Source organism: Palaemon carinicauda, chromosome 14 (genome assembly GCF_036898095.1).
Source record: "Palaemon carinicauda isolate YSFRI2023 chromosome 14, ASM3689809v2, whole genome shotgun sequence".
In the NCBI taxonomy this organism is placed as follows: domain Eukaryota; kingdom Metazoa; phylum Arthropoda; class Malacostraca; order Decapoda; family Palaemonidae; genus Palaemon; species Palaemon carinicauda.
The window spans coordinates 4,850,399-4,877,933 of NC_090738.1; the positions used below are offsets into that span (position 1 = coordinate 4,850,399).

Below are 27,535 nucleotides of genomic sequence, written 5' to 3' on the forward strand. Positions count from 1 at the left end.
TGAGTATTCAGTAATCAACAATTACAGTACTTTTGTTTTACTTTTAGTAAGCATCAGCTGATCTCAAGGTCACACTACCTTATTGCAATTGCGTGCACATAGTTTTGTTTATATGACTTTCTTATTCAAAATACTGTATCTTCATAATTAATACTGTATTACATCATCACCAGTATGTTATAGGATATCATAGTTTCCGTAGAGTTTGTTTATAACCCTCATTATTAGTTATATGAATACGTCTCTCTCTCTCTCTCTCTCTCTCTCTCTCTCTCTCTCTCTCTCTCTCTCTCTCTCTCTCTCTCTATATATATTTATATTATATATATATATATATATATATATATATATATATATATATATTATTAGGAAATTCGTTGTATCATTACTTGATGTTTCGATTATGGGAATATTAGTAATGCATCATAAGGAAATCAATAGATTGCCACTTGCCTTCTGCCAGAAATATAACGCCATCAGACTTCTTTCCTTCAATTTACGGTAAGTAGTACTATCCTCCTAACTACTGATACAGTTCACTAAAACATTTGATATCGTTACTCGGTGTATTGATGATAGGAATACCGTAATAAGGTTACTCGGTAACATGCCGAAAGGAAATCATTCGGTTTGCCAGCACGCCTTTCGCCAGAAATATGACGTCATAAGACGTGACGAGAAATCGACAAAGAATTACTTGCAAAATATGTACTGTAAAACCCTTTTTTTTCTTGTAGGAAATGAAGGAAAATAATAATTTACAAAGCATAAATATTTAATTTTCATAATGTAAAAGAAATTACTGACACGTACCCAAAAAATACTGTGTACGTATTGTTACTTGATATTTTGATAATGAGGATACTAATACCAATCGTTAACTTTTTGGAAGGAAATCACTTTATTACCTGCTCACTTTCGGCTGGTAACATGACGTCACCAGACGTATGATATGAACTCGACAGGTACTAATACTTTTCTTAATTTATTTTTTACTGAAAATGAATACTATGTGTTATCAATAAAAGAAAATACTAATTTATCGTGATAAATCAGTTCATCTTTATACAAGAAAATAGATTATTTCTAAGGAAATATTTGTACTATTAGCGTACTATTTCCGATAGACTTGTGAGGTCATCACCCTGAAGGAATTATTGTGAAATCGAACAGTCATAAGTCGCATAGGTAGTAAGTCGACGACTACCTGTACTGCCGAATATTGTTTTTATTTGGTTTATATCACAGAAGAAGTATTGTATTAAGGGGACCTTCTGCTATATCTTGTATTTTTTTTTCTAATTCAAAATACGTTAATTTCCATATATGTTTTATATGTACATAATGCCTTTATCATACAAAAATTTCAAGTCATTTGAGCAAAAACTTTAGATTTGTTAGCAAAAATCATTATTTAAAAAAAAAAAAGGTGACGATTTCTCCACTAATATGACACCAATTGTATTAAAAATCATACTCTAAAAACTGCATTATGAACCGAATAATTCTGTGACAATTTAGATTTTTGTTTTACTTTATATAGGTACTGAATTCTTTTGTTATTTTCTTCGTCTAGATGCAAAAACAATCATGAAAAAAAAGAGAAAAAAGAAAATCAACATTTTGTTACACAAAATTATGGGATTTTTATTCTTCTTTCCAATGATATCTCTCTCTAAAATTGAATGATAAATAACAGAGAAACAGCTACTGACATGCGAATAAGTATGTTTTTGAGTTATAACTTGCCAAAGATTTGCTATAAATTTTGCTTTTGTCATAGAAAAATTAAAATAACATTATGATAACCTTACTTTGTACTTATATTGTCTATTCCTACATGAAGGCTCCCTAAACGCAGTATTTAAACCATAAGTGTACTAATACACTTGGTGGAAAGGGTGTTATGAGTTGCCAGCTGTTTCTCATTGTTCCTAGAGTTTTATTTAGAATATTCCAGCTTTATACACTTTTTCATGTTTCTCTTGATCTTTTTTTTGTTGCTATTTGCTTACTTTTTGTTCTTTCTTTGACCTTGGGTAACTTTGGCCTTGCTATAAAGTTCACGAGGACATTGTAAAAACACTAATGTACATACGAACTGCAAGTAAACAAACACATGTACTGTACCTCATAACTTCTATGTCTTTGGAGATACTGGCTTCCTGGTGTTTTCGTAGATCATAGTTCGCCTACCCTCTCCCAATGCCATCCATCTCTGCCAGATGTACGAGATTTCGAAAAATTTGTGAAAAAATCGCTGTATACATGCAAAAATAAACACTCAAAGATGATTATGTGAAACTCTGTCATGCAGACGATGCAGTAAGGATGATGTCATCATTTAAAGAATGTTTTATCATCATTACTTTATTTGTATAGATAATTGGCTGAAATGTCTGGAGAGCATGTATGCCATGTTTCTGAATACGTAGAAACAATAACTTGATTTTTTATTTTTTCAAGCTGTTATATTATCCACCATAGTAGATGAATGAATAAATTTCAGTAAGCGTACAGTACATGTGCACCAGTGTACTACATATTGTACACGGTAAGGCTATGGTACAGTAGAGTACACGTACACCACAGTTCATAACACTTGTCATCGGGACACTTATAATAATAAAACCCTGTTGTTCCTGTCTAATGTAACACTCGCTGATACTGTAGTGTATATTACTGTAATATGTGTACAGTACATCACTACAGCACAGCTTGATTAGCCAAGGTAACACTTGTATTGTATTGTAAGTGTTGGCTGTTGTTTTTTATCAGTACAGCTTGCACTGTTTGACAACTCACCTTACCACGTAGCCTATATTTACATATTGTAGGGTACAGTAGTTTCACGTACAGTACTGTACAGTATAGTTTATAAACATCACTTTAATACTGTACTGTACAATATGTACAGTAATCAATACTATACAGTACTGTAGTACTATACTGAACAATATGTATACAATGATAAATTCAGTTAAAATTCACCAATTGTACACATTTTATACAAAGACCACTTACCACTTTAGTACGAAGTTCTACGCAGTCGTGAAGACTGATACAACTCAGATGTGTCGTGTCTTTCACAATAATGTAGGGAATTACACATCTACAGTACATTAACTGATAAATGTATATATTGTGCAGGAGTGTGTACTATACAAATACATCCATTTTTTACACCAAAATGTGATTCGGCAGGAGAAATGATACTTGACTGAGGCCTAGTGAGCGAGAGATGTGGTGCTGTGGTGTGTAGAGAGGGAAATTGCTCGAAGGATACTGGGTGCAAAGGAGTGCAGTCACTTTAAAATTGCTGGGCCGTGAGAGTACTCACCACAAACCCACGAATATGTGATATGTTGTGTAATAGGTTACTAGGTTCTCTGTCACGAACAAGCAAAATCGAGAAGAATGAACCCACAAAAAGTGAGGCTGGTAGTTTGTTGATATAATCTTGAATGTATTCTTTCTTCTGTTTTTACTCTCGTTAGGTAGAAATATTGTATCACATAAATGTTTTATTGTAGTTGCAGCTTGAAGGTTGATGTACTGTACACTACAGCAATGACAAATGGTCAGTATCTTCCAACTGTTACAGTTAGTCATCTCTTATTGGTTTCTAAGTAAAATTTGTGTTTTGTTTTTCTAGTGATGAAGAAGCAGAAGATGAAGCAATGGAATTCATTGACAGAGGAGGAACTTTAACTGCAGCTGAAACTCGCAGACTAGCTGAGTCGTGGCAGCGTCGTTACTCCACTGACCATTTAGATGATGATGCTGGATCCGCAGAATCTGATCTCGACTCCGATCATTATAGTGAAGAATATGGAGCTGAAGGTTAGTTATACTCTCTCTCTCTCTCTCTCTCTCTCTCTCTCTCTCTCTCTCTCTCTCTCTCTCTCTCTCTCTCTCTCTCTCTCTCTCTTTTTTTTTTTTTTCTCTTTCTATTCTCTTCTGTCCTCATACACCTGACAATTCTTCGTTGCTCAAGGGGTTAACTACTGCACTGTAATTGTTCAATGGCTACTTTTCTCTTGGTAAGGGTAGAAGAGAGACTTAAGATATGGTAAGCAGCTCTTTTAGGAGGACACTCCAAAGTCAAACTATTGTTCTCTAGTCTTGGGTAGTGTCATAGCCTCTGTACTATGGTCTTCCACTGTATTGGGTCAGAGAGTTCTCTTGTTTGAGGGTCTACTCGGGTGAAATATTTTGTCTTATTTGTCTTCTTGTTTTTTTCAAGTTTTTATGGTATAAATGTGAAAGATGTAATTTAATGCTGTTACTGTTTTTAAAATATTTTATTTTAATTGTTCCTTTCTTCTCTTGCAGTTTATTTCCTTGTTTCCTTTCCCCTCTCTGGGCAATTTTTCTCTGTTGAAGCCCGTGGGGTTATAGCATCCTGCTTTTCCAACTAGGGTTGTAGCTTAGCTTGGAATGATAATAATACTGACATACATTAATATTGTGGCTGTCTATTGGAAAGCATCTTTTAGTCTTAAATCAAACATTAAGTGTTGGGAACGTGGTTTTTCTTGAAGATGTGTAATATTTTCCTGTTTACAGGGGATGACAGCCATACTGCCACAGAAGGGGAGGGTGGTGAGGATGATGATGATGAGGAGGAGGAAGGAGAAGCAGTGAGACGGGCTCGGGAAATACGCAAAATGGAAGTAAATATAGATGTTGCGGCACCGCCGAGAAAAGCAGAGACATCAGATAGTGGATCAGAAACTGAGGTTTGTAGCTTTTCCACAGAGTGAAAATAATCCTTAAAACATTTCCATCATTTGGATTCTAGATGCTTTACCCCATTTTGAGCTTTCGTATCGAAAAAAATAGAACATTTCTAATGCTTCACATCTCTTTTACATCTAAAATTCTGTGAATATGTTCCTCAAGTCGATTACATCTTTTATGGGCATTTTAATCAAAGTTTTTCAGTAATGGTTTAGTATGTTTTCATCATGCTCTTTTATATTAATGTATAAAGTACAATAATAATTTGAATTTTATGAAGAGAAGAGAGGAAAGGAACAAACTAATTAGCAGGGTTGAATGTTGAGTTAACTTTTACCATCTATTTCTATTCTTTGCATCTTCATCCTCCAGTCCCATCCTACCCATATCCCTCCTCATCACATCCATCCCTCTGATTTGCTGACACCCCACACTACTCGCTACCACTGGCATGTGCTTAGCTCTCCTTATTGGTTCCACCTCCTCTCGTCTTATTACGTGGCCATAGTATCTGAGACAAGCATCCCTAACCATCTCCTTTACTACAAAGAGTAGAATTTTACATCTTTTATCACTACATTTCCACTTGTTTACCGATAAATTTTGCCAAGGTAACTCCTTATCTTTTATAGGTTGCAAGTGATGAAGAATCAGAAGAGAGCGATACACAGATTGATACAGACTCTGAATTTGCTGATGATCACGTGCAGCCAGGCCCTCCAAAATCAATCCCGACTATTGTTATTGATGAATCACAAGACCCACGTCAAGATGGTAGTTTCAGTCCTGTTTTAGATGTTAAAAACCATCAGACCAATGCAACCACTGAAGCCAACCGTCAGGGTGAACCAAGGAAGGATTTAGTAGCTCAAAGGATAAATCTTGGTTCAAAGGATAAGGGAACAGTTGATGAAGACTGGGGCAAAGAAAGTGGGGAGAAGAGTGCAAGCCTAACAAATCTCAATGAAACTGGGAAAGTGAACCCACGTGCTGAACAACTCAAAAGGCTTCTGCAGCGTACAGAATCAACAGAAGCGATTGCGGCTAAAAAGGCTTTACAGTTGAAGCGTCAGTACCTTCTTGGAGAGCAAACAAATCTCCCAAGGAAATCCGTTTCGACTGCAGATTTGGGCAGTCGCTTCAAGAGTTTCATGGATAAAATCTCTGAGACACAAAAGATGCTTAATCCAGCCCCTCAGCCAAGTGCAGCTATGCAAGCTTTCATGAACACTTCTGTCACTTCTCCCAAGAGTCCTACATCTTCCCCCTCATCCCCTCAGTTGCCTACAAGGTCAATTTCATTACCTCAAGGTGACACTTCAACTAGCTCGACTAACGGTAAAGACGGAAGTTCCTCTGGTGCTTCTGTAATTCATAGGGAAGACACTCAAGACATTACTACACACATTGAATCATCTGTTTTTCCTGTTGAAGCCATAGATAAGGTAAGAGAGGAGAGTGTCAAGCCTATAATTCATTTGAAAGGCTTTCCGGTCTCAAAAGACATAAGTGAAGCCCCATCAGTTGTAAAAGAGACCCTTCAAGATAAAGAAGTACCCATCTCAGAAAGTAGTAGTACTGAAAGTAGCAGCACTGCCACAAGTGAATCTGATTATGACAATGTGCCTTCTCGCAAACATTCAGTTGTTAAGAAAACACCTGTTGCAGTAGATGTTAGAAATGAAAATGTAGCAAATTTGAATAAGTGTAATCAAGAAAATGGTGTGACCCAGAGTGTGACTACAAGTATAGTAGAAACTTGCTCCTTTACCGATAATAGTATTCGGGGTCAAGGGAAAGAAACTTCTGGTGAGGATCCCCACGTAGTCAACAACTGTGAACTTAGCAAATGCAATAAAGAAATTGAGTATAGTGATACTGGAAAGACTCAGACTCAGCAGAAAGGGAGCTTCAGCTTGGAGAGTGAACTGATTGATGAGTTTGGTTTGTCAGTGCCTGGGGAAAGTGAAGGTGTGGAAACAATAAACAGAGAACTGGTAAATGTGAATGCACCCAACTCTCTGGATTTAATGGGTGTTGAATATCCTGTTAGTTTCAGTAAGACACATGATGTTTGTAAAGGTGGTGTGTTGGAGCTTGGCAAACAAAGCGATTCAAATGATGATGTTGATGAACTTTTTGATAAACTTGCCAGTGAAGCAGTGAATGATGATGAAAAGTTTGCAGAATTAGTTAATTCGCCCAGAACAATAGTTGATGGTAACCATTCATCAATTAGTGGAGAAGTAAATAGTACCTTATCGAGTGAGGAAAAACAGTTTGGAAAACCACCTGTTTTAAGTAAAGATACAGAAAAGGCTGATGATGACATTGAATCTAAAGTTCACATTGTTGTGGAAAAAGCAAATGAAATTGTATCCTTGGAAAATTTCAACATAGATGGTCATTTGTTTAATAGGACTAATCTAGATGACTGTGATAATTTAGAAAAAAGAAAATTATGTAAGAAAGATTCAATATCAAGCCCAGAAGCCAAAGAGAACACTGAACTGGAATTGTCTGATTGGGCAGGCGATAATGATGGTCTTAGTGCTGGGGAAGACTTGGAAGTGATTGTTAATGAAAGAGACCGCATGAATACAAAAAAGACTCCGTTAAAATCTATTGCAAGAATTGCCTCTGAAGAAAGCCTCGGTGACACTGATTCTGCTATATCAACGGGTCCAAGCAAAACCACTTCTGTGCCTTCCAAGCCTTCTGTTCTCGCTGATCTTGAAGGGATAGAGTATATGGACACCAGTGAAAGTGCCAGTAGTCCTGACGAGGCTCCACTCAAAGAGCAGGGTTATAGGAAATTAGAAGAAGAGACTCCGACAACGCCGCTTGCTCCACAGATGTCTTTAATTGGCTTTGAAAAAGCCACTATTGGAGAGGAAGTTGTTAGAGATAACAAGTCTTCAGAAAGCACCAGCACAGAGATGGATGATGACACTTCCCATAGTAGTGTGCAAGAATATTTGAATAATAACATAGAGGGAAAAGAAAGTAAAGTCGTCCAAGACAAAAATATGGAGGAAAAGAAATCTTGCCAGGAACCAAAGAGTATGTCAGAACCACCATCATTATGTGAAAACAAACCAAAAATGAATGGAGAACAACGTAGAGACTCGTTGGATGATTATATGTCACCAAAAAGGTACGAAGGTTACATACCTCGGTTTAAAGAGAGAATGAGCCCGTTTGGATATGTTAGAGATTCACTAGATGTCAAGAGAAACTCTCTCAAATCACCAGCGTACAGTCCAATGCAACAAGATATTGATGAACGGAAAAAAAATGAAGAAAAGCTAGCAACATCAACTTTGCCAAACAATGGTAGTGAGAACAAATTTAATGTAGTATCTCCTAATACTGCAAAGAAGCAGATTGAACGAAGTTTGAAAAATAAAGACCGTGAGAAGGAAAAAGACTTGATCAAAGAAATGGTTATGTCTAGAATATCTCGTAAAACTCCAGACAAAAGTGCGAGAAGAGGTTCAAGAACCTCAAATAGTCCTCTATCATCAACCAGTTCTAGAACATCCCTCTTCAGCCCCCAATCTTCACAAGAGAATTTGTTAGACAAAATTGATACAAATGAAATGGTTACTAAGAATTTGAAAGTAAAAGATGAAGAAACCCAAAAGTTAGCAATACCTGCTGATAAGAAAGTATTACTTAGATTAGATTCAGTTCACCCCGACTTACCCGAGAGTGGACAAACATTTACTGCTGAAGAAAGAAGATTTAAAGTTAAGGTTGGTACAATATTTAGGGACGATAGTGTTCTTGGAGACGATAAAGATTTTTGTGATGATATAATGACAAAATCCCTTGATAGTAGCTGGAAATCAAGTTTGCCAGAAAGTGGTGAAACATTTAATGCTGAAGAGGGTAGAGCAAAAGTTAAAATAGGAACTTTATTCAGAGATGATAGTGTTTTAGGCCATCTTGGCAGAAGTGAGTCTCTTCACGATAATAGTGTTCCTTTTGCCGATGACAGTTTGGATGAGGAAGTATTTGAAAGGAAAGACAGTAATAAAAGAATACATCTTGGAGTCTCAAGTAGAAATTACATTGGAAGAAAGACTAGTGATCCAAAAGTCAATACAAAAACTAGTAATGAACCACAAAGTCCTTCACGGGCTAATCTTCCTGCAACACCAATGACACATCCAGAGCAGTTTCATAACACAAGCCTTAAAAGAGAGCTATTTCAGCCTTCTTCCAATACAGTTCCTATTACTCCTGTCAGAAGGAACAGGCCTAGTACTTCTAAAGGTTTTGCTACTCCATCAAATGTTGAAAGACCTTTATCAACACCAAACCTAAGTACAGTAGATCGGGAAAAAGCCAGAGAAGAAGCACGCCACCGAGCAAGACTAAAGACAGATTTAGATTTGGGATTAAGTCCTCCAAATTTAGCAGATAACTTGAGGGAAAAGCTCAAAAAGAGCAGTGTAAATGAGACTGAAGGTAATCTGTCGAGAGAAAACATTAATAAAGAATCTCCGATAGTTATCAAGCAAGGGGATGTGCCATCTTTGAGGAAAGAAGAACCTAAAGTAAAAAACAAAGAGGAGAGAGTCAAAGAGTTGTTAGCAGAACAGCGTGAACATCGACAGAGAGAACCACCAACCCGCCAGGAAGAGTGGAGTAGCAAGGATGATCGCGTTAGAGAAAGACTAGAGGAGTACAGACAAAAACGAAGAGGAAGTATCAAGAATTCTGATAGTGGTGAATCACGACCAAATAGCCAGTTGTTGAGACGTCCTACCCACAGACCGTCTCTTTTGGAACTGGAGTCATTGCAAGTGTTTACATCATCCCCCACCAAAACATCGTCGCCTGTTCCTTCTGGTAGCATCCCACCGTACAGTGTTGTCAGCTCATCATCATCTACCAGTATATCAACTACTGTTCCACATGATAAACCTGTTTCAGCAGTTTCTCAGTCTACACCTTCTGTGTGTCCTGCAGCTTCAGTAAGTACCATTCCTGGAAACCAGCCTTCTCAAGAACCAAAATCCGCAGAAAAATCATCTTCAGAGAAAAAGTCTGGGAAAAAATCGAAGGATAGAGAACGTAGGAGGAGCTTGATCCAAGTCTTTGCTGGTAAGCTTAGTAGATATTTTCCTCCTTTGTTGTCTAGATAATGAGTCATTGTTAGATATCCTTAGTATTTTTTACTGAATAGAATTTTCTCCTACTGAAGGTAGAGATTAGAAAGAATAGATTAAACCTCAAATCTTGATGATATTAAACTTTTTTCTTTTTCATTAGATTTTTTTCTAAAGTATGTTTTATGAAGAATGTAATCATAGCTTATATTAGCAGAAGTTAGTAATTTTGGTAAATCTTGAGATTGCTTTTTTATTTAAAGATAACAAAACATTTGAGCGAAAGGTGATAGATTTCAGTTGGATAAAGTTAACTGCTTGTAAACAAATTTTAAAATTGTTGCAGTCATATTCATTTGCTTGATTATTTCAGGTTTTTATTTGGATTCCATGTGACATTCAAAGCACAGTAAGGGGTTATGTTCTTGTGTAAATGTATACGCACGAACAATTTCAGTTATTTATATTTCTTTTTTGTTGGATTAAATGTGTAATTTTTTTGGTGTTTATTTGTATATTAAAATTTGTCAACATTATTCTTATAAATTACTGGAGAAGCTTTAGGTTTAAAATGATTATGGATATAAATCAACACTTTGCTCTCTATGCTATTGCATTTACAATTTCTAGCCAAAGACATTACTGTATATTTTAAAAGGAGAATCAGAGGATGATTGGTTTTCATAGTTTATGTAGTATTATCTAGTATGATTGTAGATGAGAATGACCATGAATGGGAGGTAGATCAGTTTTTGTTTGCGGGTGATACTGTACTGGTTGCAGATGCGGAAGAGAAGCTTGGCCGATTAGTGACAGAATTTGGAAGGGTGTGTGAGAGAAGGAAGTTGAGACTTAATGTGGGTAAGAGTAAGGTTATGAGATGTATGAGAAGGGAAAGTGGTGCAAGGTTGAATATCATGTTGAATGGAGAGTTACTTGAGGAGGTGGATCAGTTTGAGTACTTGGGGTCTGTTGTTGCAGCAAATGGTGGAGTGGAAGCAGATGTACGTCAGAGAGTCAATGAAGGTTGCAAAGTGTTGGGGTCAATTAAGGGAGTAGTAAAAATTAGAGGGTTGGGCATGAATGTGCAGAGAGTTCTGTATGAGAAAGTGATTGTACCAACTGTGGTGTATGGATCAGAGTTGTGGGGAATGAAAGTGACGGAGAGACAGAAATTGAATGTGTTTGAGATGAAGTGTCTAAGGAGTATGGCTGGTGTATGTCGAGTAGATAGGGTTAGGAACGAAGTAGTGAGGGTGAGAACAGGTGTAAGAAATGAGTTAGAAGCTAGAGTGGATATGAATATGTTGAGGTGGTTTGGCCATGGTGAGAGAATGGAAAATGGCTGTCTGCTAAAGAAGGTGATGAATGCACGAGTTGATGGGAGAAGTAGAAGAGGAAGGCCAAGGTTTGGGTGGATGGATGGAATGAAGGAAGCTCTGGGTGATAGGAGGATAGATGTGAGAGAGGCAAGAGACCGTGCTAGAAATAAGAATGAATGGTGAGCGACTGTGACGCAGTTCCGGTAGGCCCTGCTGCTTTCTCCGGTGCCTTGGATGACCGGGGAGGTAGCAGCAGTAGGGGATTCAGCGTTATGAAGCTTCATCTGTGGTGGATAAAGGGGGGGTTGGGCTGTGGCACCCTAGCAGTACCAGCCGAATTCGGTTGAGTCTCTTTGTCAGGCTGGGAGGAACGTAGAGAGGAGAGTTCCCCTTTTTTGTTGCATTTGTTTGATGTCGGCTACCCCCCAAAATTGGAGGAAGTGCCTTGGTATATGTATGTATGTATGTATAATTGTCTTTTAGGAGATTGTAAGTGTAGTTTTTCAAGTGCATTGTATACAATTGCTTAGATAAGCCTAGGGGGGGTTTTAAACTTAAAAGGTCAGCCTGGAAAGGTTTTTATTAAGAAAATATATTGTTTGCATCCAAAACAGCGCTCCTCATAATTTGTTGTACCATCCTCATGAAACAGTTAAAAACCAGAATTCCTGTGAATACTAAGTTCAGTGAAATTATACTTTATACGTTTCATAATTCTCACATTCCTGTGTGAAGAGTCTGCTAATGTTCCTTCCTTCTGTATTAATTAAAGTAAAATCCTTTTGAAGTATCATTATATCTGTTGGAATTGTGTAATTGGTTACAGATTTAGCAGTTAAAGATTTGCAGTATTTGGTTGGTTAGCAGAAAGAGATATTTCAAAGGATATAATGTCTATTAAACCTTCCTGCATTTACAGCTGTTTCATATAATTTGTAAGGCCTTTAAACTGTTGGTGGTTTTAGGTATGAGAGGTTTAGGCATTTTGCTTAATGTGTTATGCAGCTATCATAAGTAAATATGTTTATTACTTCAGATCAGAAAGAAAATTTACAAAAGGAAGGCTGTTAGCTTTGGAGTAGCTTTGACATTTGGTTTGACCACATGTAGCTTGGTATCAGTATTGTGTTTCATTGTTTTAGGTTTCCATAATACTGTAGTACACTATTAGAGTATGGAAAAGTATAAGAGGGCACAGTATTCTCTTGGTGTAATGGTTTTGTTACTTGTTTTTTGTGGTTGCCTTTTTTAAAATGTTGAAATTTTGGTTCATTTTGAAAATCAGGGTCATTGCACCCTGAATGATGTAACAGTAGGGAAGGGTGATATGTCAATTTTTGTGGGTACCATTGTATTGATTAACAATAAAGATAAAAATGCCAATATTGATGAATTTTCAACCTTTTCAAAGGATTGAATTTATATAAATTTTTTTACCTTTAAATATTTTCAGGCATGTTCAGTAAATCAGATGACAAGAAAAAGAGTGAACAGCAGGCACAAGAAACACATGATAACACTAGCTCAAAAGCATGTAATCAGCCCACTGCCCCTGTCAGTACTACTGCAAGTGAAACTCCAAAGAGTGTCCCAAAAAGTCCTCCAACAACAGTTAAAGATAAACTTTCAAGATTGAGACTCTCAAGATCAAAGGATAAAAAGAAGGTATTTGTTATATTTTCTTACTTTAGTATATATCAGCCTTTTCAAAAGCACTTGAGGGTTAGCTTATCTAGTGTGTTGTTCATAGCAGTCCTCTTCAATTTTTTCTATGTTTACTCTTCGTGTCGTTTTGAACAAATTGTCCCCATTCATTTTTAAACCAACCATACCACCAAAACTGGCCTGTTGAATGTTCTAGTACATTATACACTTTGAATACTAGCTCTTCTACTTGGTTTTATTGGCTTAAATCACACACAGTACTTCTGTACTGCTTTATTTAATTTAAAAATTACTCATTCATCTCTAACCTCCTTTTCTTTATTGCCCATGTTTTTTTTATGTATAATAGACTGTTGACATTTATTTGTTAGTTGCCTTCATGATGCCCATGTGATAATCATGTGTGCCAGTATTTTAAATACCTCTCTAGGATATACTGATATGATTTATAATCTCTTCCTCTGCATATTAGTTTGCCTATAGTTGCATCATTAAGAAAACCACATTTTTAGTTGATGTATCAGTGTGTGAAACCAAACTGACAACTTTTGACAGCTTTTCTCAGTCTCTCCTCTTGCAGCTTATCTGATATTACTGTCGCATGCTTAATTGATATTTTTCTGCTGTAATTTCCACATTTTTAGTGCATCCCATTTACACTTGTGAACCATAGTATTATGGCTATTCCACATCATGGTAATCTGTTAATTTCTTATCCTTTATCAGGTTTTTATATATTCTCATAGGGTCTTGGATTACCACCTCTCCTGCTGCTTTGGTTAAGTAACTTGTTATCCTGGATGTTCTTAGGGGTTTTACATCTTCAGTTATTTCTATGAGTCTCCACTTATGTTCATATTGCTTCCTTCTTGAAACTTGGCTTATATCAATGTTACCCCAAAGAAAATGAAAAATTACCCATTTCCCTCCTTATAATATGTATGCCTCTTGCCCAGTATTGAGATAATTTATATTTTAACATCAATAAGGATGGGGTGAGTAGGCCACTGCTGCCTTTTTCCTTTAGTGTTTTTGTTACATAGGTTTACAGTAGTTACTCTGGGCTCCAAGCAGAGAAAATGTATATAGTGAAATTTAGGTAATTAGTGATTTAACCACCCGTTGACATACAGTAGGTGGAACAGAAGAGGTCAAGGTCGCCTCCCAGTAGAGGAGAGGCTATGCCTTTGTGGCAAGGTACAAACGGAGCTGCATGTAGTGGAGTCATGCCCTATTACACATTGTATACAAACTAATTATAATATGAATTTATTTCATCAGATCCTTGCCGGAGATGTACACACCACTGTGAAAATTGCCCACTCAATCTTGAACTGTTACCCATAGATATATTTTCTTTGGTTTAATATTAATTTTTAATTTTGTTAAAGTGATTTATAGGAAATATGCTTAATGATTTTAATTGTGATATATGCTAAGGAACTATTATGAATCCTGTAATTCCATGAACTACATTGTATATAAAACAATGTAAATATCCCGAATGTATAATAGATTAATGTTAATATGTAATTATATTTATTGTAATTTTTTAATGTAGAATTTGTGGTCGATAAAAATCTATCTATTTATTTGTCTATCTTATGTAAACAAACTAGGCGGTACCTTTTCACAGCCCCTATGCCATCTAACAGTGGAGATGCTAAGATGGTCAGAAGACAACTCGGTGTCCCTATTGGCCCGCTTCTTTCCAGGCAAACGGAATGTGCTCGGCGACAATCTGAGCAGAGCGACTCAGATAGTGGGCTCTAAGTGGTCTTTGAATCATGTAGTAGCCAACAAAGTCCTGACTTTGTGGGGTTCCCCGACTGTTGATCTGTTTGTGACATCCCTGAACTTAATGCTCCCACTTTACTGCTCCCCAGTCCTGGAGCCCCAGGCTCTCTGGTAAGATACATCCCAACAACAATGGGACAGCATCGATGTATATGCCTTTGCCATTTTTTGTTAATGACCTTCATAGCTCCGCTATGGCACCATGTGGAATGGTTTCTGGACCTTCTGCACCTCCCGACTGTGGATCTGTTTGTGACATTCCTGAACTTAATGCTCCCGCTTTACTGCTCCCCAGTCCTGGACCCCCAGGCTCTCTAGTAAAATACGTCCCAACTACAGTGGGACAGCATCTATGTATACGCCTTTGCCACTTTTGTTAATGACCTTCATAGCTCCGCTATGGCACCATGTGGAATGGTTTCTGGACCTTCTGCACCTCCTTATGGAGATCCCGAGAGAACTCCCTCCGCGACACGACTTACTCAAACAGCTACATGTGAACATCTTTCACAAAGTCGTAGCTTCACTGTGACTTCACGCCTGGAGATTATCCATCACTTCCTCTCTCAGAGACTTTTTGCATCCAGTTTTGAAGAGGATGTCTGGATACCTGCAAAGATCAGCTTCAGTCTGCCAGGCCAAGTGAGCTGTCTTCTGTGGTTGGTGTTGTGGAGGGGTATCTCTCCCCTCGATGCCACTACTGTATTCCAATAATAGCGGAGTTCCTCGTTTACCTTCGAGAGGAAAACTTTCTGTCTTGGCAGTGAAAGACTACTGCTCATTTAAGTCTTACCTTTAGACTGAAGGGAGTTAATATTTCCTCTTCATTGGAGTTGTCTCTCCTCATATGGAGTTTCAAAATTACCTACCCCCTGTCGGAAGTTAGACTCCCTCCATGGAACGTGGTTCGAGTTCTACAAGCCCAGTAAGGGGCTCCCTATGAACCATTATAGCAGGCAACAGATTCCTACTTGGCTTGCCTTCGGCCAAAAGGGGTCAGTGAACTTAATGGTCTTTCCTACGATGTCACCCATTCAAGGGGATGAAGGGAGATATCACTCAGCTTTGTCCTTGTTTATTGCCAAAACTCAAAATCTGGGAGTAGCAGATCCTAGATTTGAGCCCTTCTGGATTGAGTGTTTTCGTTTTCTGGATTTAGAGTGTTTGTTTTCTGGATTTAGAGTCTTTGTTCTGTAATTGATGATCCAGATCAACTGTTAGTTTGCCCAGTGAGAAATTTGAGATATCACCTCAAAAGAACAGCAGCAGCTTGCCCCCCGAGTGTCAGCACTCTTCCTCAGCACGGGGAAGGTCCAGAGGAGGATCGCAAAGAATACCATCTCTTTTTGGATTCACAAGGTCATAGACCTTGCACTGAATCCCGATCCTCCTCCAACTCGACGACCCAGAGCTCACAACGTTAGAGGTATTGGTACGTCCCTAGTGTTATAAAGAACTACTTTGTGATATTGTTACTACAAGCGGGCGTGTGGAAGCGTCAAACGACCTTTGCCAACCACTACCTGAGAGACGTGACCCACAGGAACATTGAGGTGCTCTCCATTGGTCCTGTGGTTGCTGCACAACAATTGGTTTAAATACTTCAGGCTCCTTGATGGACAAGTAGCAATTGGTTGAGGGCAAAGGTTACCTAGGATTAGTCAGGGATGAATGTGAAGAATGACTGGCTCTTTCCTTTATCTTATCTTCCCCACTCTTGGGGAACAGCTCCCACGGTCCTCTGCAAGCTGGCCTCACCTATTTGCAGGTGAAACGATTTTCCCTGTTTAACCTGGTATAGAAATGGTACTTGTTGCGTCCCTATACCCCCTAGCGAGGTGGGATTGGGTAATGTCTATGGTTGATTCTAAAGATTCCTGTCTCTGAGAACTCTTAACTAGACTAGTCACATTAATAGTATCACAAGCACACAGATTGCCTTGGCCACTAACTGTATGTTGCACAGAACTTAACAAGGTGGCAGTGGTTTTTCTCCCTGTTATGTGCGGAGCACGAAGGTAAAAAACCCTGAGTCAAGAGCCAAGCTAGTTGGTTTGGACTAAAACCCTCCTAACGGGTGAGTCAATCCCTATAGGTAGCAGAAGGGTTTGTATTTAGTGCCAGAACAAATAATAAATTATCCATAACAATAGTTACAGGTTTGTATCGTAAGGAAAAATACAAATTACTTCCAATTTTGTTATACTGTATTTTAAATGGCTTGTTGTGACCCAAATCCTTGGCTAAGAGGTAAGTTTAGTGTATAAAATAATTTTTAGGGCTGAATTTCCAATTTCTTCCCTTCAATGACCCACTTCAGGGGAGATTCATGGAAGTAAATGGAATTTTTATTATGAAATGTGTCATTTATCTACTCTCATGATGGTCAAATTCATGCCCACCACCTTCTCCCACTAAATAATGATGTCAAGAGGATAGGATATAAGTTTCAACTTGGAGATTGAAGGACAAAAGTAGGGGTAGTCTACCCAAGGCCTCATAATGCCATTTGCATTGATATTGTGTCAATACTGAGCAACAGGCCTAAGCATATTGAAGGGAAGATAATAGAAAATTTTTCGTTATTGATGTATAATGTTAATATAAGCCAAGCTTTAAGAAGGAAGTAATATGAAGATCAGGTGAGTATAGAAATATATTTTATTATTGAAATTCCATTTTTCCTTTAGACCCTTCTATTGTTATGTTTGCTATTGGTCCATCTATTTTACAACATCCTCCAGTTATATTGAATTTCTATGTTTCTTTTTTTTTTTCTTCTGTTGCCCTTTATACATCTTAATTCAGCTCCATGCCTCTCTCTCTCAGCAATCCTACCCCAAATACCTTTATAACTTTCAGCGGTTTCAACCACTTTTTTTTATCCTATTGTATATTGGCTATTTTCTTAATAACACACATTTTACTTCATGTTTTGCTTTCATGTCATTGTTTTGACTTATTTCTTATTATTTTACCTCCTATTCTAAATTATATGTTTTTTTTTTTAAACAAGTTTTCCTTGATATCACTTTTCTTTTTTTTTGGGGGGGGGGGTCAGATTTCAACATTGCTTCTACCCCCTGAATTTTTTTCCTTCTCCTATTCTAGATCTACTCTTAACATCTGCAAAACTAGATGTGTTCATTTTGATGTGGTCAAGTAGGTCTCCCTCTCTCAGTAATCTTTCACTAAAATCTTGCTCATCTTCTGGTCTTCCTGAGGGCCGCAGGTAGACTAAAGGTCTAGTAATTTCCTTCTTTTTAAGATCATTATGTTGTTCATTATATTTTTTTTCTCACCTCTTCAGCCATTTTGTCTTTTGATTAGTATGCATACTTCTTTTAGCCTCTTTCTTTCTCCACCATTCCACCATTTTGTCTTTTGATTAGTATGCATACTTCTTTTAGCCTCTTTCTTTCTCCATTCCACCAAATTTATAATCCTCTCAGTCACTACTGTACATATCTTCAAATCAGCATATTCAACAGTTCCCGACTTTATTTTACAATTTTTCTTAGAATTTTAGAACTTACTTTTAACATACATGTCTTACTTTTTATCCTGCTAGAAATTATTAGCATACACTGCCTCCTTTAGGCTGCTTTTTAGTGAAACCATGGTACGAATTTTGATGAGAATTGGATAGAAAAAAAAAAAAAAATAGTGTATTCAGTGCTATTGGATGTGTTCAGAGAGTGTAGAAAATATGCCTGACTATTTATCGCACGTGTTAGTAAAGGGAAAAAACCATGCATTATACTGTGTGGCCAGTGTTAATATTATTATCTCTGGATAAAATTAAATTCACAGAGCCCAACAGAGGAAAATTTTGCTAGAAACAAGCTCTATCAGGAAAACTGGTGCACTCGTGGCATTACATAAATCAGTTGTATGGATAAACATTGAATTTTATTCAATAGAAGTGAATTTCTTTTCATGTAGATGGCAAAATACAGTGAACTAAAGTTTGTTAGCTAATATTTTTGAAGCACTGGTTACTTAACTGTGCTTAAATAAGAGACCGATCTTCCTGAAATTTATGAGCCTCTAATTTAACATGGAATTGTACTTAATCATATGAGGAAAATGATAAGAGTTACTATGTAATAATTGTAGTCATTTATGTACCTCTTAATGATTAACTTGTGTGACACACTGTAGATAGTAGTGGTTTTCTGCAACATGGATTTGAAATAGAAACTCAATGCTTTTTGCTTTTTTAATTTTTAATCCTTCCTCTGGTGTCTTCTCACCTGGCTATAGCTTTATTTTACACAAGTGACTCTGTAGTCTTATTAAACATTTTAATAGTAATCAGATTAAAAAGATTTGAAGTTGTGTTTGATCAGACTCATTTGTTATCATCACAATAGGTTGAAAAGGGCCGATCAAACAGCGCAGATGTACTCGACCATGGAGGAAGAGGCGACGAGACCCGCTCCGCCTTCTCCTTACCCACATCCCCAACCCGACATCCATTCTCTCCCCTATCATCCACCTCGCTCACTAAAGCCTCACCGCCTCAAGCATCAGGTGACTAACAGTGATAGGTGCAAAAGTGTGCCTTAATTCATTTCTGTTGTATTGTTGGTGCTAGTTGCAATGACAATCTGTATGGATAATTTTTTTTATTTATTTCCCCTTTTGTTTCCATAGAAATTGTACCGTTTGTTCTTGTACACCTAAATGTGCTTGTCTGTCATGAACACTTATTAGTTTTTAGTTAAAATCTAATGTAATTCAAGGCTGTAACTAAATCCTCTTTTTAAGTTTAAACTACTGTATTTGTCATCCTAATGTCATTACTGTTATTTTGTCAAAGTTATAATTCAATTTATTTCAATACTTTTTCTTCTCTGCTTTTTTATGAATAATTCACATATTGAACAGGCTTAATCATTATTCTTGTGATACATATTACCTAAAAGGAAATATCTAAAATTAAACCAATCTTTCAGTTCATTTGTGTTGAACGATTGTGTATGATAGAAACTTACCTATGCCAGCCATATGTTTGTAGAATAATATTCCATATCCTGTATTCTCCTAAATTAGTTTTCTGCTATTTTTTTTTTTTAATTGTGTTGTTGTTAAACTCATAAAAACCTCCCCCAAAAATCCCTCTTGTATTGAATGATGCATCCAGTGTGCAGTATTTCTAACTCACACTCCCCATCTCCTATGCTGTCTTGTATCCATCTGGCCTGTTCACATGCTGTCTTTGAAAGCAGGGACCACCTATTCCTCCCAAGTACGACACACCACCCCGAGAATCGAAGGTAGGGTGTTACATCCAAATGCCTGGTCTCGAGCCCTGCCCTTGCGATTACCTTTTTAACTCTCTTAATTCCGTAATTTGGTTATGCAATTAGAATTTGGCTTGTGATTTGCTTGCATGAAAGTATTGTAGTTGAATGTCCTAAAAGCACATGGCCCTATGTTGTTGCAACTACTATTGTATTAGATATTAGTCTAGTGGATAAATCACTCAAATCATTTGACCTTTGGTCTGCACAGCACAAAAAAAAGGAAATTAGTCTCAACACTCATTTGTAAGAAAATAAAGGGAATGAGAGTCATTATTAACATAGTAAACAAAGCTGACATTTTATACAAATTATGAACTACAAGTAATACTGAACTAAAGGTTGGGAACTGAAAAGGGACAATTGAAGATCAGGTGGAATTGGCTGTGGATTTAATTAATATTGTAACGTTACAAATCACTGAAGACATTTGTTTAGAAGTAAGATATGTACATCCACCCATTTAATGAAGTGTTCATAAAGATTGTGGTAAAAAAATTAGGAGTGGCATCGTGCTGCTTACTATGGTTGGGAAAACTATAATAGACTAGAATCTTGTTTAGACGTCTTAATGGTACATTTATAAGCTCTATAGAAATATGGATTTTTAAGGAAACATTTACAGCATGATGTATCTCTGCTTCAGCCTTAAGGAAATATAACCCTCATTTCCCAGACAGTGAAGCTAAATGTGTGCATGCTGTCGGTAAAAATGATTAATTATTCTTATTGTAATGCAATTCCTAATGAGTAATGGATGCCATGATTTTTGCTAATTTTGATGCGCTCAGCCACCCACTAACAACGTTCAGTTTGAAAAGTAACACCATAGGGGATAGGAAGATCTCATTAGCTTTTAACTGGTATAATAAAACTAAGCTTAGAGGTTGTAAATTGGTTTGTACTGTAATGCTTGTTGGAATTTTTATTTTGTTAATTTTCTATATTAGCATTTTTATGTAGTAATATAAAAATTGTTTAATTTTTAATGTATTCATCTTTTGATGGCAGCGGGAACTTTGAAGAAATAGCATTAATTTGATATTGGTATCTCTTCCCGCATAAGTTCTCCTGGTAGTTTTATGTATTTTTATTGAGTTTCTGATTATTTATTGTGAATATATTTGTGAGATTAACCCATGCCAACTATGAATACACACAGTGGTCTACATAGTAATAAGAAATGTAAAATTAATCTCCACTACATCTGTACAATTAAAGGGATTTTGACAAAGGAAAAATCTATTTCTGGGCTCGACCTGTGTCGCTCCGTGAAATGCTCCTCTAGCACCATTTCTAAGGCATAGTTATTGCTAAATATACCAGTGAAAAAAAGGATGCATGGAATGCCAGGATTAAACCCAGCTCGCTCACTCCATGAGTGTCGGTATAGTAAACTGGGGCGTGATTGAACCACGACCAAAGGTCCTTCACCAATTAGACCTCTCCCTCATCAACATGCCCCAGAACAATGAGGTGCCGTCCTACACCCATCTGCTGCCTCCTACTTTGACTATCCTTCCCCACCCGTACACCTCCCCACCCCCTTAACTCATTCCTCCATAGCACCAGCGTTGGTCAGACGTGTTTTGCTTTGCCCTGTGTTGTTTTGTGTTTTTGAAGATGTCCGACGTTTTAGAGATCCCTGCTCCCAAGTTGAGTATTATATTTGTCTGTTTGGGATTTCTAGGTAGCGACACTCATTTAATCTTTTACCGTGTTGAGTTTTTTTTATTTTATCATCTTTTCGCTGCTTGTTCAGGTTCCCTTACGGGGGTTCGTTTTAGTTGTCTGAAGTACCATTGTTATACAGTAATGCCTCACAACAGGAAGTATTCTGGAGTGGCTTTCGTTTCGTGAAAATTTCGTGTTATGAGTCACATTTTACATGTAAATCGCCTAATTTTTTCTGAACCCTACAAAAAACACCACATTAAATCTTATAATAAAGCTATAGTATAATCACAATGAAATACTTAAAGCCAAATACTTTTGAACCATTCAATATTCTTAAACTAACTGTTAATACATGTAAATTAAGTAGTTATTAGAACATAATGCAATAATAAATGGAAAATAATACAATACTGTACATACACAAAATATACAGTACCATGTGTACTGTACTATTTTCTTTTGTGCAAACAACTGATTTTCTTCATATTTTTAATGGGTGACTATTTTATTCTCGGCCTGGCTGGCAGATCTCTGTTTCTTATCATGAAATATTTTTCGCAATGTGAATCATAAAAATCTTCGTCTCTAGTTTCGCAGCGTGAAAATTTCATGAGCAGATTCTTTCGTAAAGAGAGGTATGACTGTATTTGGATTTGAAAAGAATAGAAAAGTGGTTTGCAATAGCACTGTTTTATTTCATTGGTTTAACTAGTGGATGTGATTGTCATAAACATGGGTTGTAAGCCTACAGTGAAGGGAAGGTGTCTTCGTACAAATCCTGTTTCAAATATCAAAAAGGTGTTTAGTTGAAAACATCAGGAAATAAGGTAAAAGTCACTCTTTGGAAAATTTACTGCATTATCAGTATGGTTACCACAGTTTATCAAGAGTTATGAACATCAAGCATATTTTGTTAGGTGCACACAGTACTTCCAATAAGTCGTGTTTGTTCTTGAAACCTGGGAGGCTTCCAGAAAACACTTTTTTGTTAAGATTATGAAGCTAGGTGCTCTCTCTCTCTCTCTCTCTCTCTCTCTCTCTCTCTCTCTCTCTCTCTCTCCTCTCTCTCCTCTCTCTCTCTCTCTCTCTCTCTCTCTCTCTCTCTCTCTCTCTCTCTCTCTCTCTCATCTCTCTCTCTCTCTCTCTCTCTCTCTCTCTCTCTCTCTCTCTCTCTCTCTCTCTCTCTCTCTCTCTCTCTCTCTCTCTCTCTCTCTCTCTCTCTCTCTCTCTCTCTCTCTCTCTCTCTCTCTCTCTCTCTCTCTCTCTCTCTCTCTCTCTCTCTCTCTCTCTCTCTCTCTCTCTCTCTCTCTCTCTCTCTCTCTCTCTCTCTCTCAACTATTATGATGAGCAAAGGTCCAGTTAGCCGGTTAATGAGAAATGTTACACTTTTAAAACAAGATCTTGTAGTCTTCCTTTAAACTAACAAATTATAAACAGAAATTCGTAATATGAAAAATCAAAACATTCTTGCTATTTTGTGTTTTGTTCCTTCACTTAAAAAAGGTACATTTCTGACACAAAAATAGTGGAATTTTACTCTCAAAAAGAAAACTTAGTTTTCATATAGAAATATTTTCTAGTATCTCAAACATGAAATTCCGTGTTCAGAGATTTATAAAGCATAGGATACATTTACCATTTTATGCTATGATAAATTTAGTTTATAAAGTGAGAAAAAATGGGACCTTTTCCTTTTTGCCAGCTTCCCTCCAGATTATGATAAAAAATTTTTCCCCACTCCAGAATGTTCATCTGTGGGAATGGAAAACAAATTTACTAATTTGATTTAACACACTACAATTCAATATCCAGTTCCCTGCAAACGTATGCCTGGCTTCTTCATGGACACCGTATACCATTAATATAAGGTTGAAATTACATTAGACATCAAAGCAAGATCTCACACCAAAGTTTGTCCCTGTCTTTCTCTCCATACACAAAGCCAACCAGCTGATTTATCTCATTTTCTGTTATTGCAAGGAAGCTATTCTAAACTTATACTAATGCCCTTGGAGCATTAGTTGGTTAAATACATACGTACTGTAGATCTCAAACTTACTTTACAGTCAGTCGAGGAAATACACTTTTTAAGAGTCCATCGCCAGGACCTTTAATTTATTCAATTGTACTTTCCTTATCCTGGAGCTTGCAGTCCAGCTACAACACCTAGAGGGTCAAGATTTAGCCCAAAGGTCGCCAGTTGAGTAGTCCTGCTGTATAGTAATACTTCCTGGCCTGTACTTGTTTATGCACAATGTGATACTTTCTTTTACAGTACATGAAAACTACTCTTTTTTCACATACACTGTCTTGAGAAAAGCCTTTGAAGTTGAAGGGCAATAAAAGCAGTTCCTCCATATTTTATTTTTGATATTTTTGTGTACTTGTAGCCATTTTATTGATACAGAAATTGTATTGATATTAATTTATGTGCCTACACAGGATTAATGTATGTACCTAAACAGGATGTGAATATAGTGAAAGGCTCTTAATTTCCAAAGAAACAAAACTTAGTTTCCAAAGAAACCAATATGATTTTTTCCATACAATATGTACTGACCATTCACAATTTTATTTGCTTCTGTATTTTAAAGTTGACATACTGCTATATTTTGAGTAGGTGGATAGTGTTTGTTTTCATTTCTCAATAACTGAAGGTACTCAACATTTTCCACTTCAAGTATAAAGGTTTAAAGGCCGCTCATAAATGGCAAGGGACAGTGACATTGCCCTATCAAGCAGGACAATACCCTAGAGACTGACAATATTACATATGATCAGAACCCAAGCCCCCTCTCCACCCAAGCTAGGACCAGGGAGGGCCAGGCAGTGGCTGCTGATGACTCAGCAGATAGACCTATTGGCTCCCCCAAACCCCCCAACCTTAGCTCACAAGGGTTGTAAAGTTGCAGACACTAATGGCACTAGAGAGACTGAGTGGGACTCGAATCTCCGAGTGGCAAACACCAGGCAGAGATGTTACTAATCATGCCACAACAACCCCTAATTCTGTTTAACTGATTGGGAATATCCATCTCATTGTTTGCAGTTGCTGGTGGGTTTTCTTGCATGCCACCTTTAGTTGTTTTACTTCAAAACCAGGCCATTTAACCAAGGTTCTCAACCCTTTGGCTCCTACTGTGTCTCTTCCAGGGAAAAGTGAGATTGAAAAGAGTGACCTTTAAATCTAAAGGAAGCAACTGACCTCCCTTTTGAACAGAAGAACAACAGGTAGGAGCAGGGGAAGGGTTCCAGAGTCTGATGGAAAGTCAGCATTAAATTATAGGAGTTCCACAGCAGGGGTCCAGCAAAACTGGATGAATGATCATCAATGAATGCCAGGCATCTTTTGACATACAGCTACTGTTAGGATATGGCCATGGGCTTCACAATCCCATCAATTATCTTTATATAAAATAGCCGGTATCCTACCACCCCATATCTGATGAGAAATCTAACAAAAACTGAAAAGAATAAACAAATCATCCACAATCATCAGGAAGCAAGGCAAAGACTAAAATCTCACTAAAGCTTTGCAAAAGTGGTTGGGCTAGAACCAATTCGGTCAGATACTCACAGGCTAGAGAAGTGGCGGGAAAGTGACCTGTGGCTATTCAATGAGGTGCTGCCCTGCCCAAATGATGGCCTGCCAAGCGGAACAATCCTCTCCAGGAAGGACTAGGCAACCCTAAACAGAGCAAAGGTAAATGTGTACAAAACTGGAGATTTAACCACCACAGAAGGGGATTAAAAACAATGGAACACATCCTATGAGGCTGCCCACTGGGCCCTTATTGCTCAGATCAAAACCTGAGAGAGCCAAAGGAGAACGCCCTCCTGTGCATTTTACATTGGCGTGATAAGATATGATGATGATAAGACCATGGGTCATTATGAAGTCTAAAAGCTAATTGCACAAAGTTTTCCTAATTATGGTCATGCTTGTACTGACACTTACGGTTGTAAGTGGAAGAATTTCTTGTGGAAAAGTCAATCTTAATGGTTATTGGTAACGTGTGGAGTCCAGTGTTCAAATTTTTCTTGTCATACATTTTCATTCATCTCTAAACCAGAAAAAATAAATTGAATTTGGTAGCATTTGGTGTAGTTCTAATAAAATCAGTGACACTTATCATACCAACAATGAAAGATCAACGCTACAAGCAAAATTGCAGTTGTGATGCCAGATGACTACTCAGTGATTCCAGTCTCATAATTAAAATTTACAGACTACAGTATGTTTATTATGGTTTTAATATACAGTACAGTAGAACCTCGGTTTACGAATTTAATTCGTTCCTAATGCGAACTCTTAGACCGAAAAATTCGTATCGCGAAACGAATTTCCCCATAAGAATGTTATAAAATCGAAATAATTAGTTCAACCCATCTACAAAAACCAATTTTCACAAATTTTTCCTTACACATACAGTACTCTACTGTACTCTACACAAAATTATTAAAATATTGCAGTCATTTAATGATGAAAATATGGATATGCATGCACAGTAAACCTGAACTTTACCTTAGAGGAGTGTCGCTGCTGGCTTGATGGAGACGAGAGGAGGGGAAGGAGGAGGAGGGGGTTACTGCTTGGAGGGAGAATCTCCCTCCATGAGAACTTCAGGAATGTTGACTGGAGTTCTCTTGCGAGAATGGCGTTCACTATCACTGGTTTTGCGTTTGCGGGACTCTTGGTCGTTGTCTTTCATAGTTCTTTTCTCCCCCTTCACAAGATATTTTTCAAGAGACACCTGCTTTTGTCTGTTCTTTAAAATTTTATAGAAGTGACCCACCCCATTATCGACTAATAAATTTATTGCACGGTCTGTTTCAGCCTTATTTGGGACATTTTCCTCAAGAAAACTTTTCACGTCTTCCCACTTCTTTAAAAAATCTTTTATCTCACTCGAAGACAGTGATTGTGCAGTGCCTCCCTCCTCGTAAATGGTTCTTGCCTTCTCGCAAATCATGTTCTCATTTACTGAATCTCCTGCGAGCTGCTTCTCATTTAAACACACCATTAATAAATTTTCTACGTCATCAAGAATAGGTGGCCGTTGTTTTGATAACGACGATACACCTTTAGCTACTTTAGCGGCCTTTATTTCTTCTTTTTTCTTTAATATTGTGCATATCGTCGACTGCGAGCGATTGAAAAAACTAGCAATGTCTTTCACACGCATGCCTTGGTCATGCTTCTCGATGATCTCCTTCTTCATCTCGATCGTTATCATCAGCTTCTTCTTACTGCTTTCCTTCTTCGACATCTTAGGAGCCATTGTCTATCACAATAATACAGTACAGTACTGTAATCACAAATGAGTGAAAATAAAACAAATCACAAACCAAGTGTAAAAATCACAAAGAAATCGTCCACGAATTCACTAAGTATGTATGCTATCGAGACGGCGGATACTGAGATAATGAACGAGTGAAGGGGGTAATAAAGGGGTTTAGGGGGTGGTAGGTATGCGTGGGAGGAGTCACGTGACTCCATTGTGAGATACGGTCGTTAAGTTATTTCCATGAAAAATGCGATCGGGAAGCGCGGCGTTAACACTTTTCCACAAAAAACGGCGCGTGGGAGGGAAATTTAAATTCGTTAACCGATACAATATTCGTTAACCGAGACGAATTTTTCAGAGAAAATCCCTTCGTAAACCGAAAAATTCGTAAGCGGAGTCGTTCGTAAACCGAGGTTCTACTGTACTTCAAAATTAAATTATCATAAACTAAAAGTGAAACTGTGCCTTATCAAAGAAGGAAATTAATAATGCCTTCATTTTAGAAACTAAAGAGCTTTCAGCTTTGTAATTTCAAGGGCTGGTGACTTCTGGCAAGAGTAGCAAGTAACCCATTAAAATTATTAATAAAGTGTCATAGCATATCAGATGTATAG

General features: G+C 37.3%; 1 protein-coding gene across 7 annotated transcripts in view; it reads left to right on the forward strand.

Moving 5' to 3' along the window:
• Positions 1–27,535, forward strand: part of Mical (Molecule interacting with CasL) — a 442,383-nt gene that overhangs the window by 337,577 nt on the left and 77,271 nt on the right. For 5 of the 7 annotated variants that reach the window (XM_068386751.1, XM_068386756.1, XM_068386757.1 and 2 more), the window contains 6 exons: positions 3,656–3,843; positions 4,570–4,742; positions 5,376–9,858; positions 12,639–12,850; positions 19,024–19,183; positions 19,879–19,929. In XM_068386751.1, the coding sequence (XP_068242852.1) occupies positions 3,656–3,843; positions 4,570–4,742; positions 5,376–9,858; positions 12,639–12,850; positions 19,024–19,183; positions 19,879–19,929 (5,267 nt within the window). The remainder of the gene's footprint in view (positions 1–3,655; positions 3,844–4,569; positions 4,743–5,375; positions 9,859–12,638; positions 12,851–19,023; positions 19,184–19,878; positions 19,930–27,535) is intronic. The other 2 variants (XM_068386754.1, XM_068386755.1) reach the window with 2 other exon arrangements.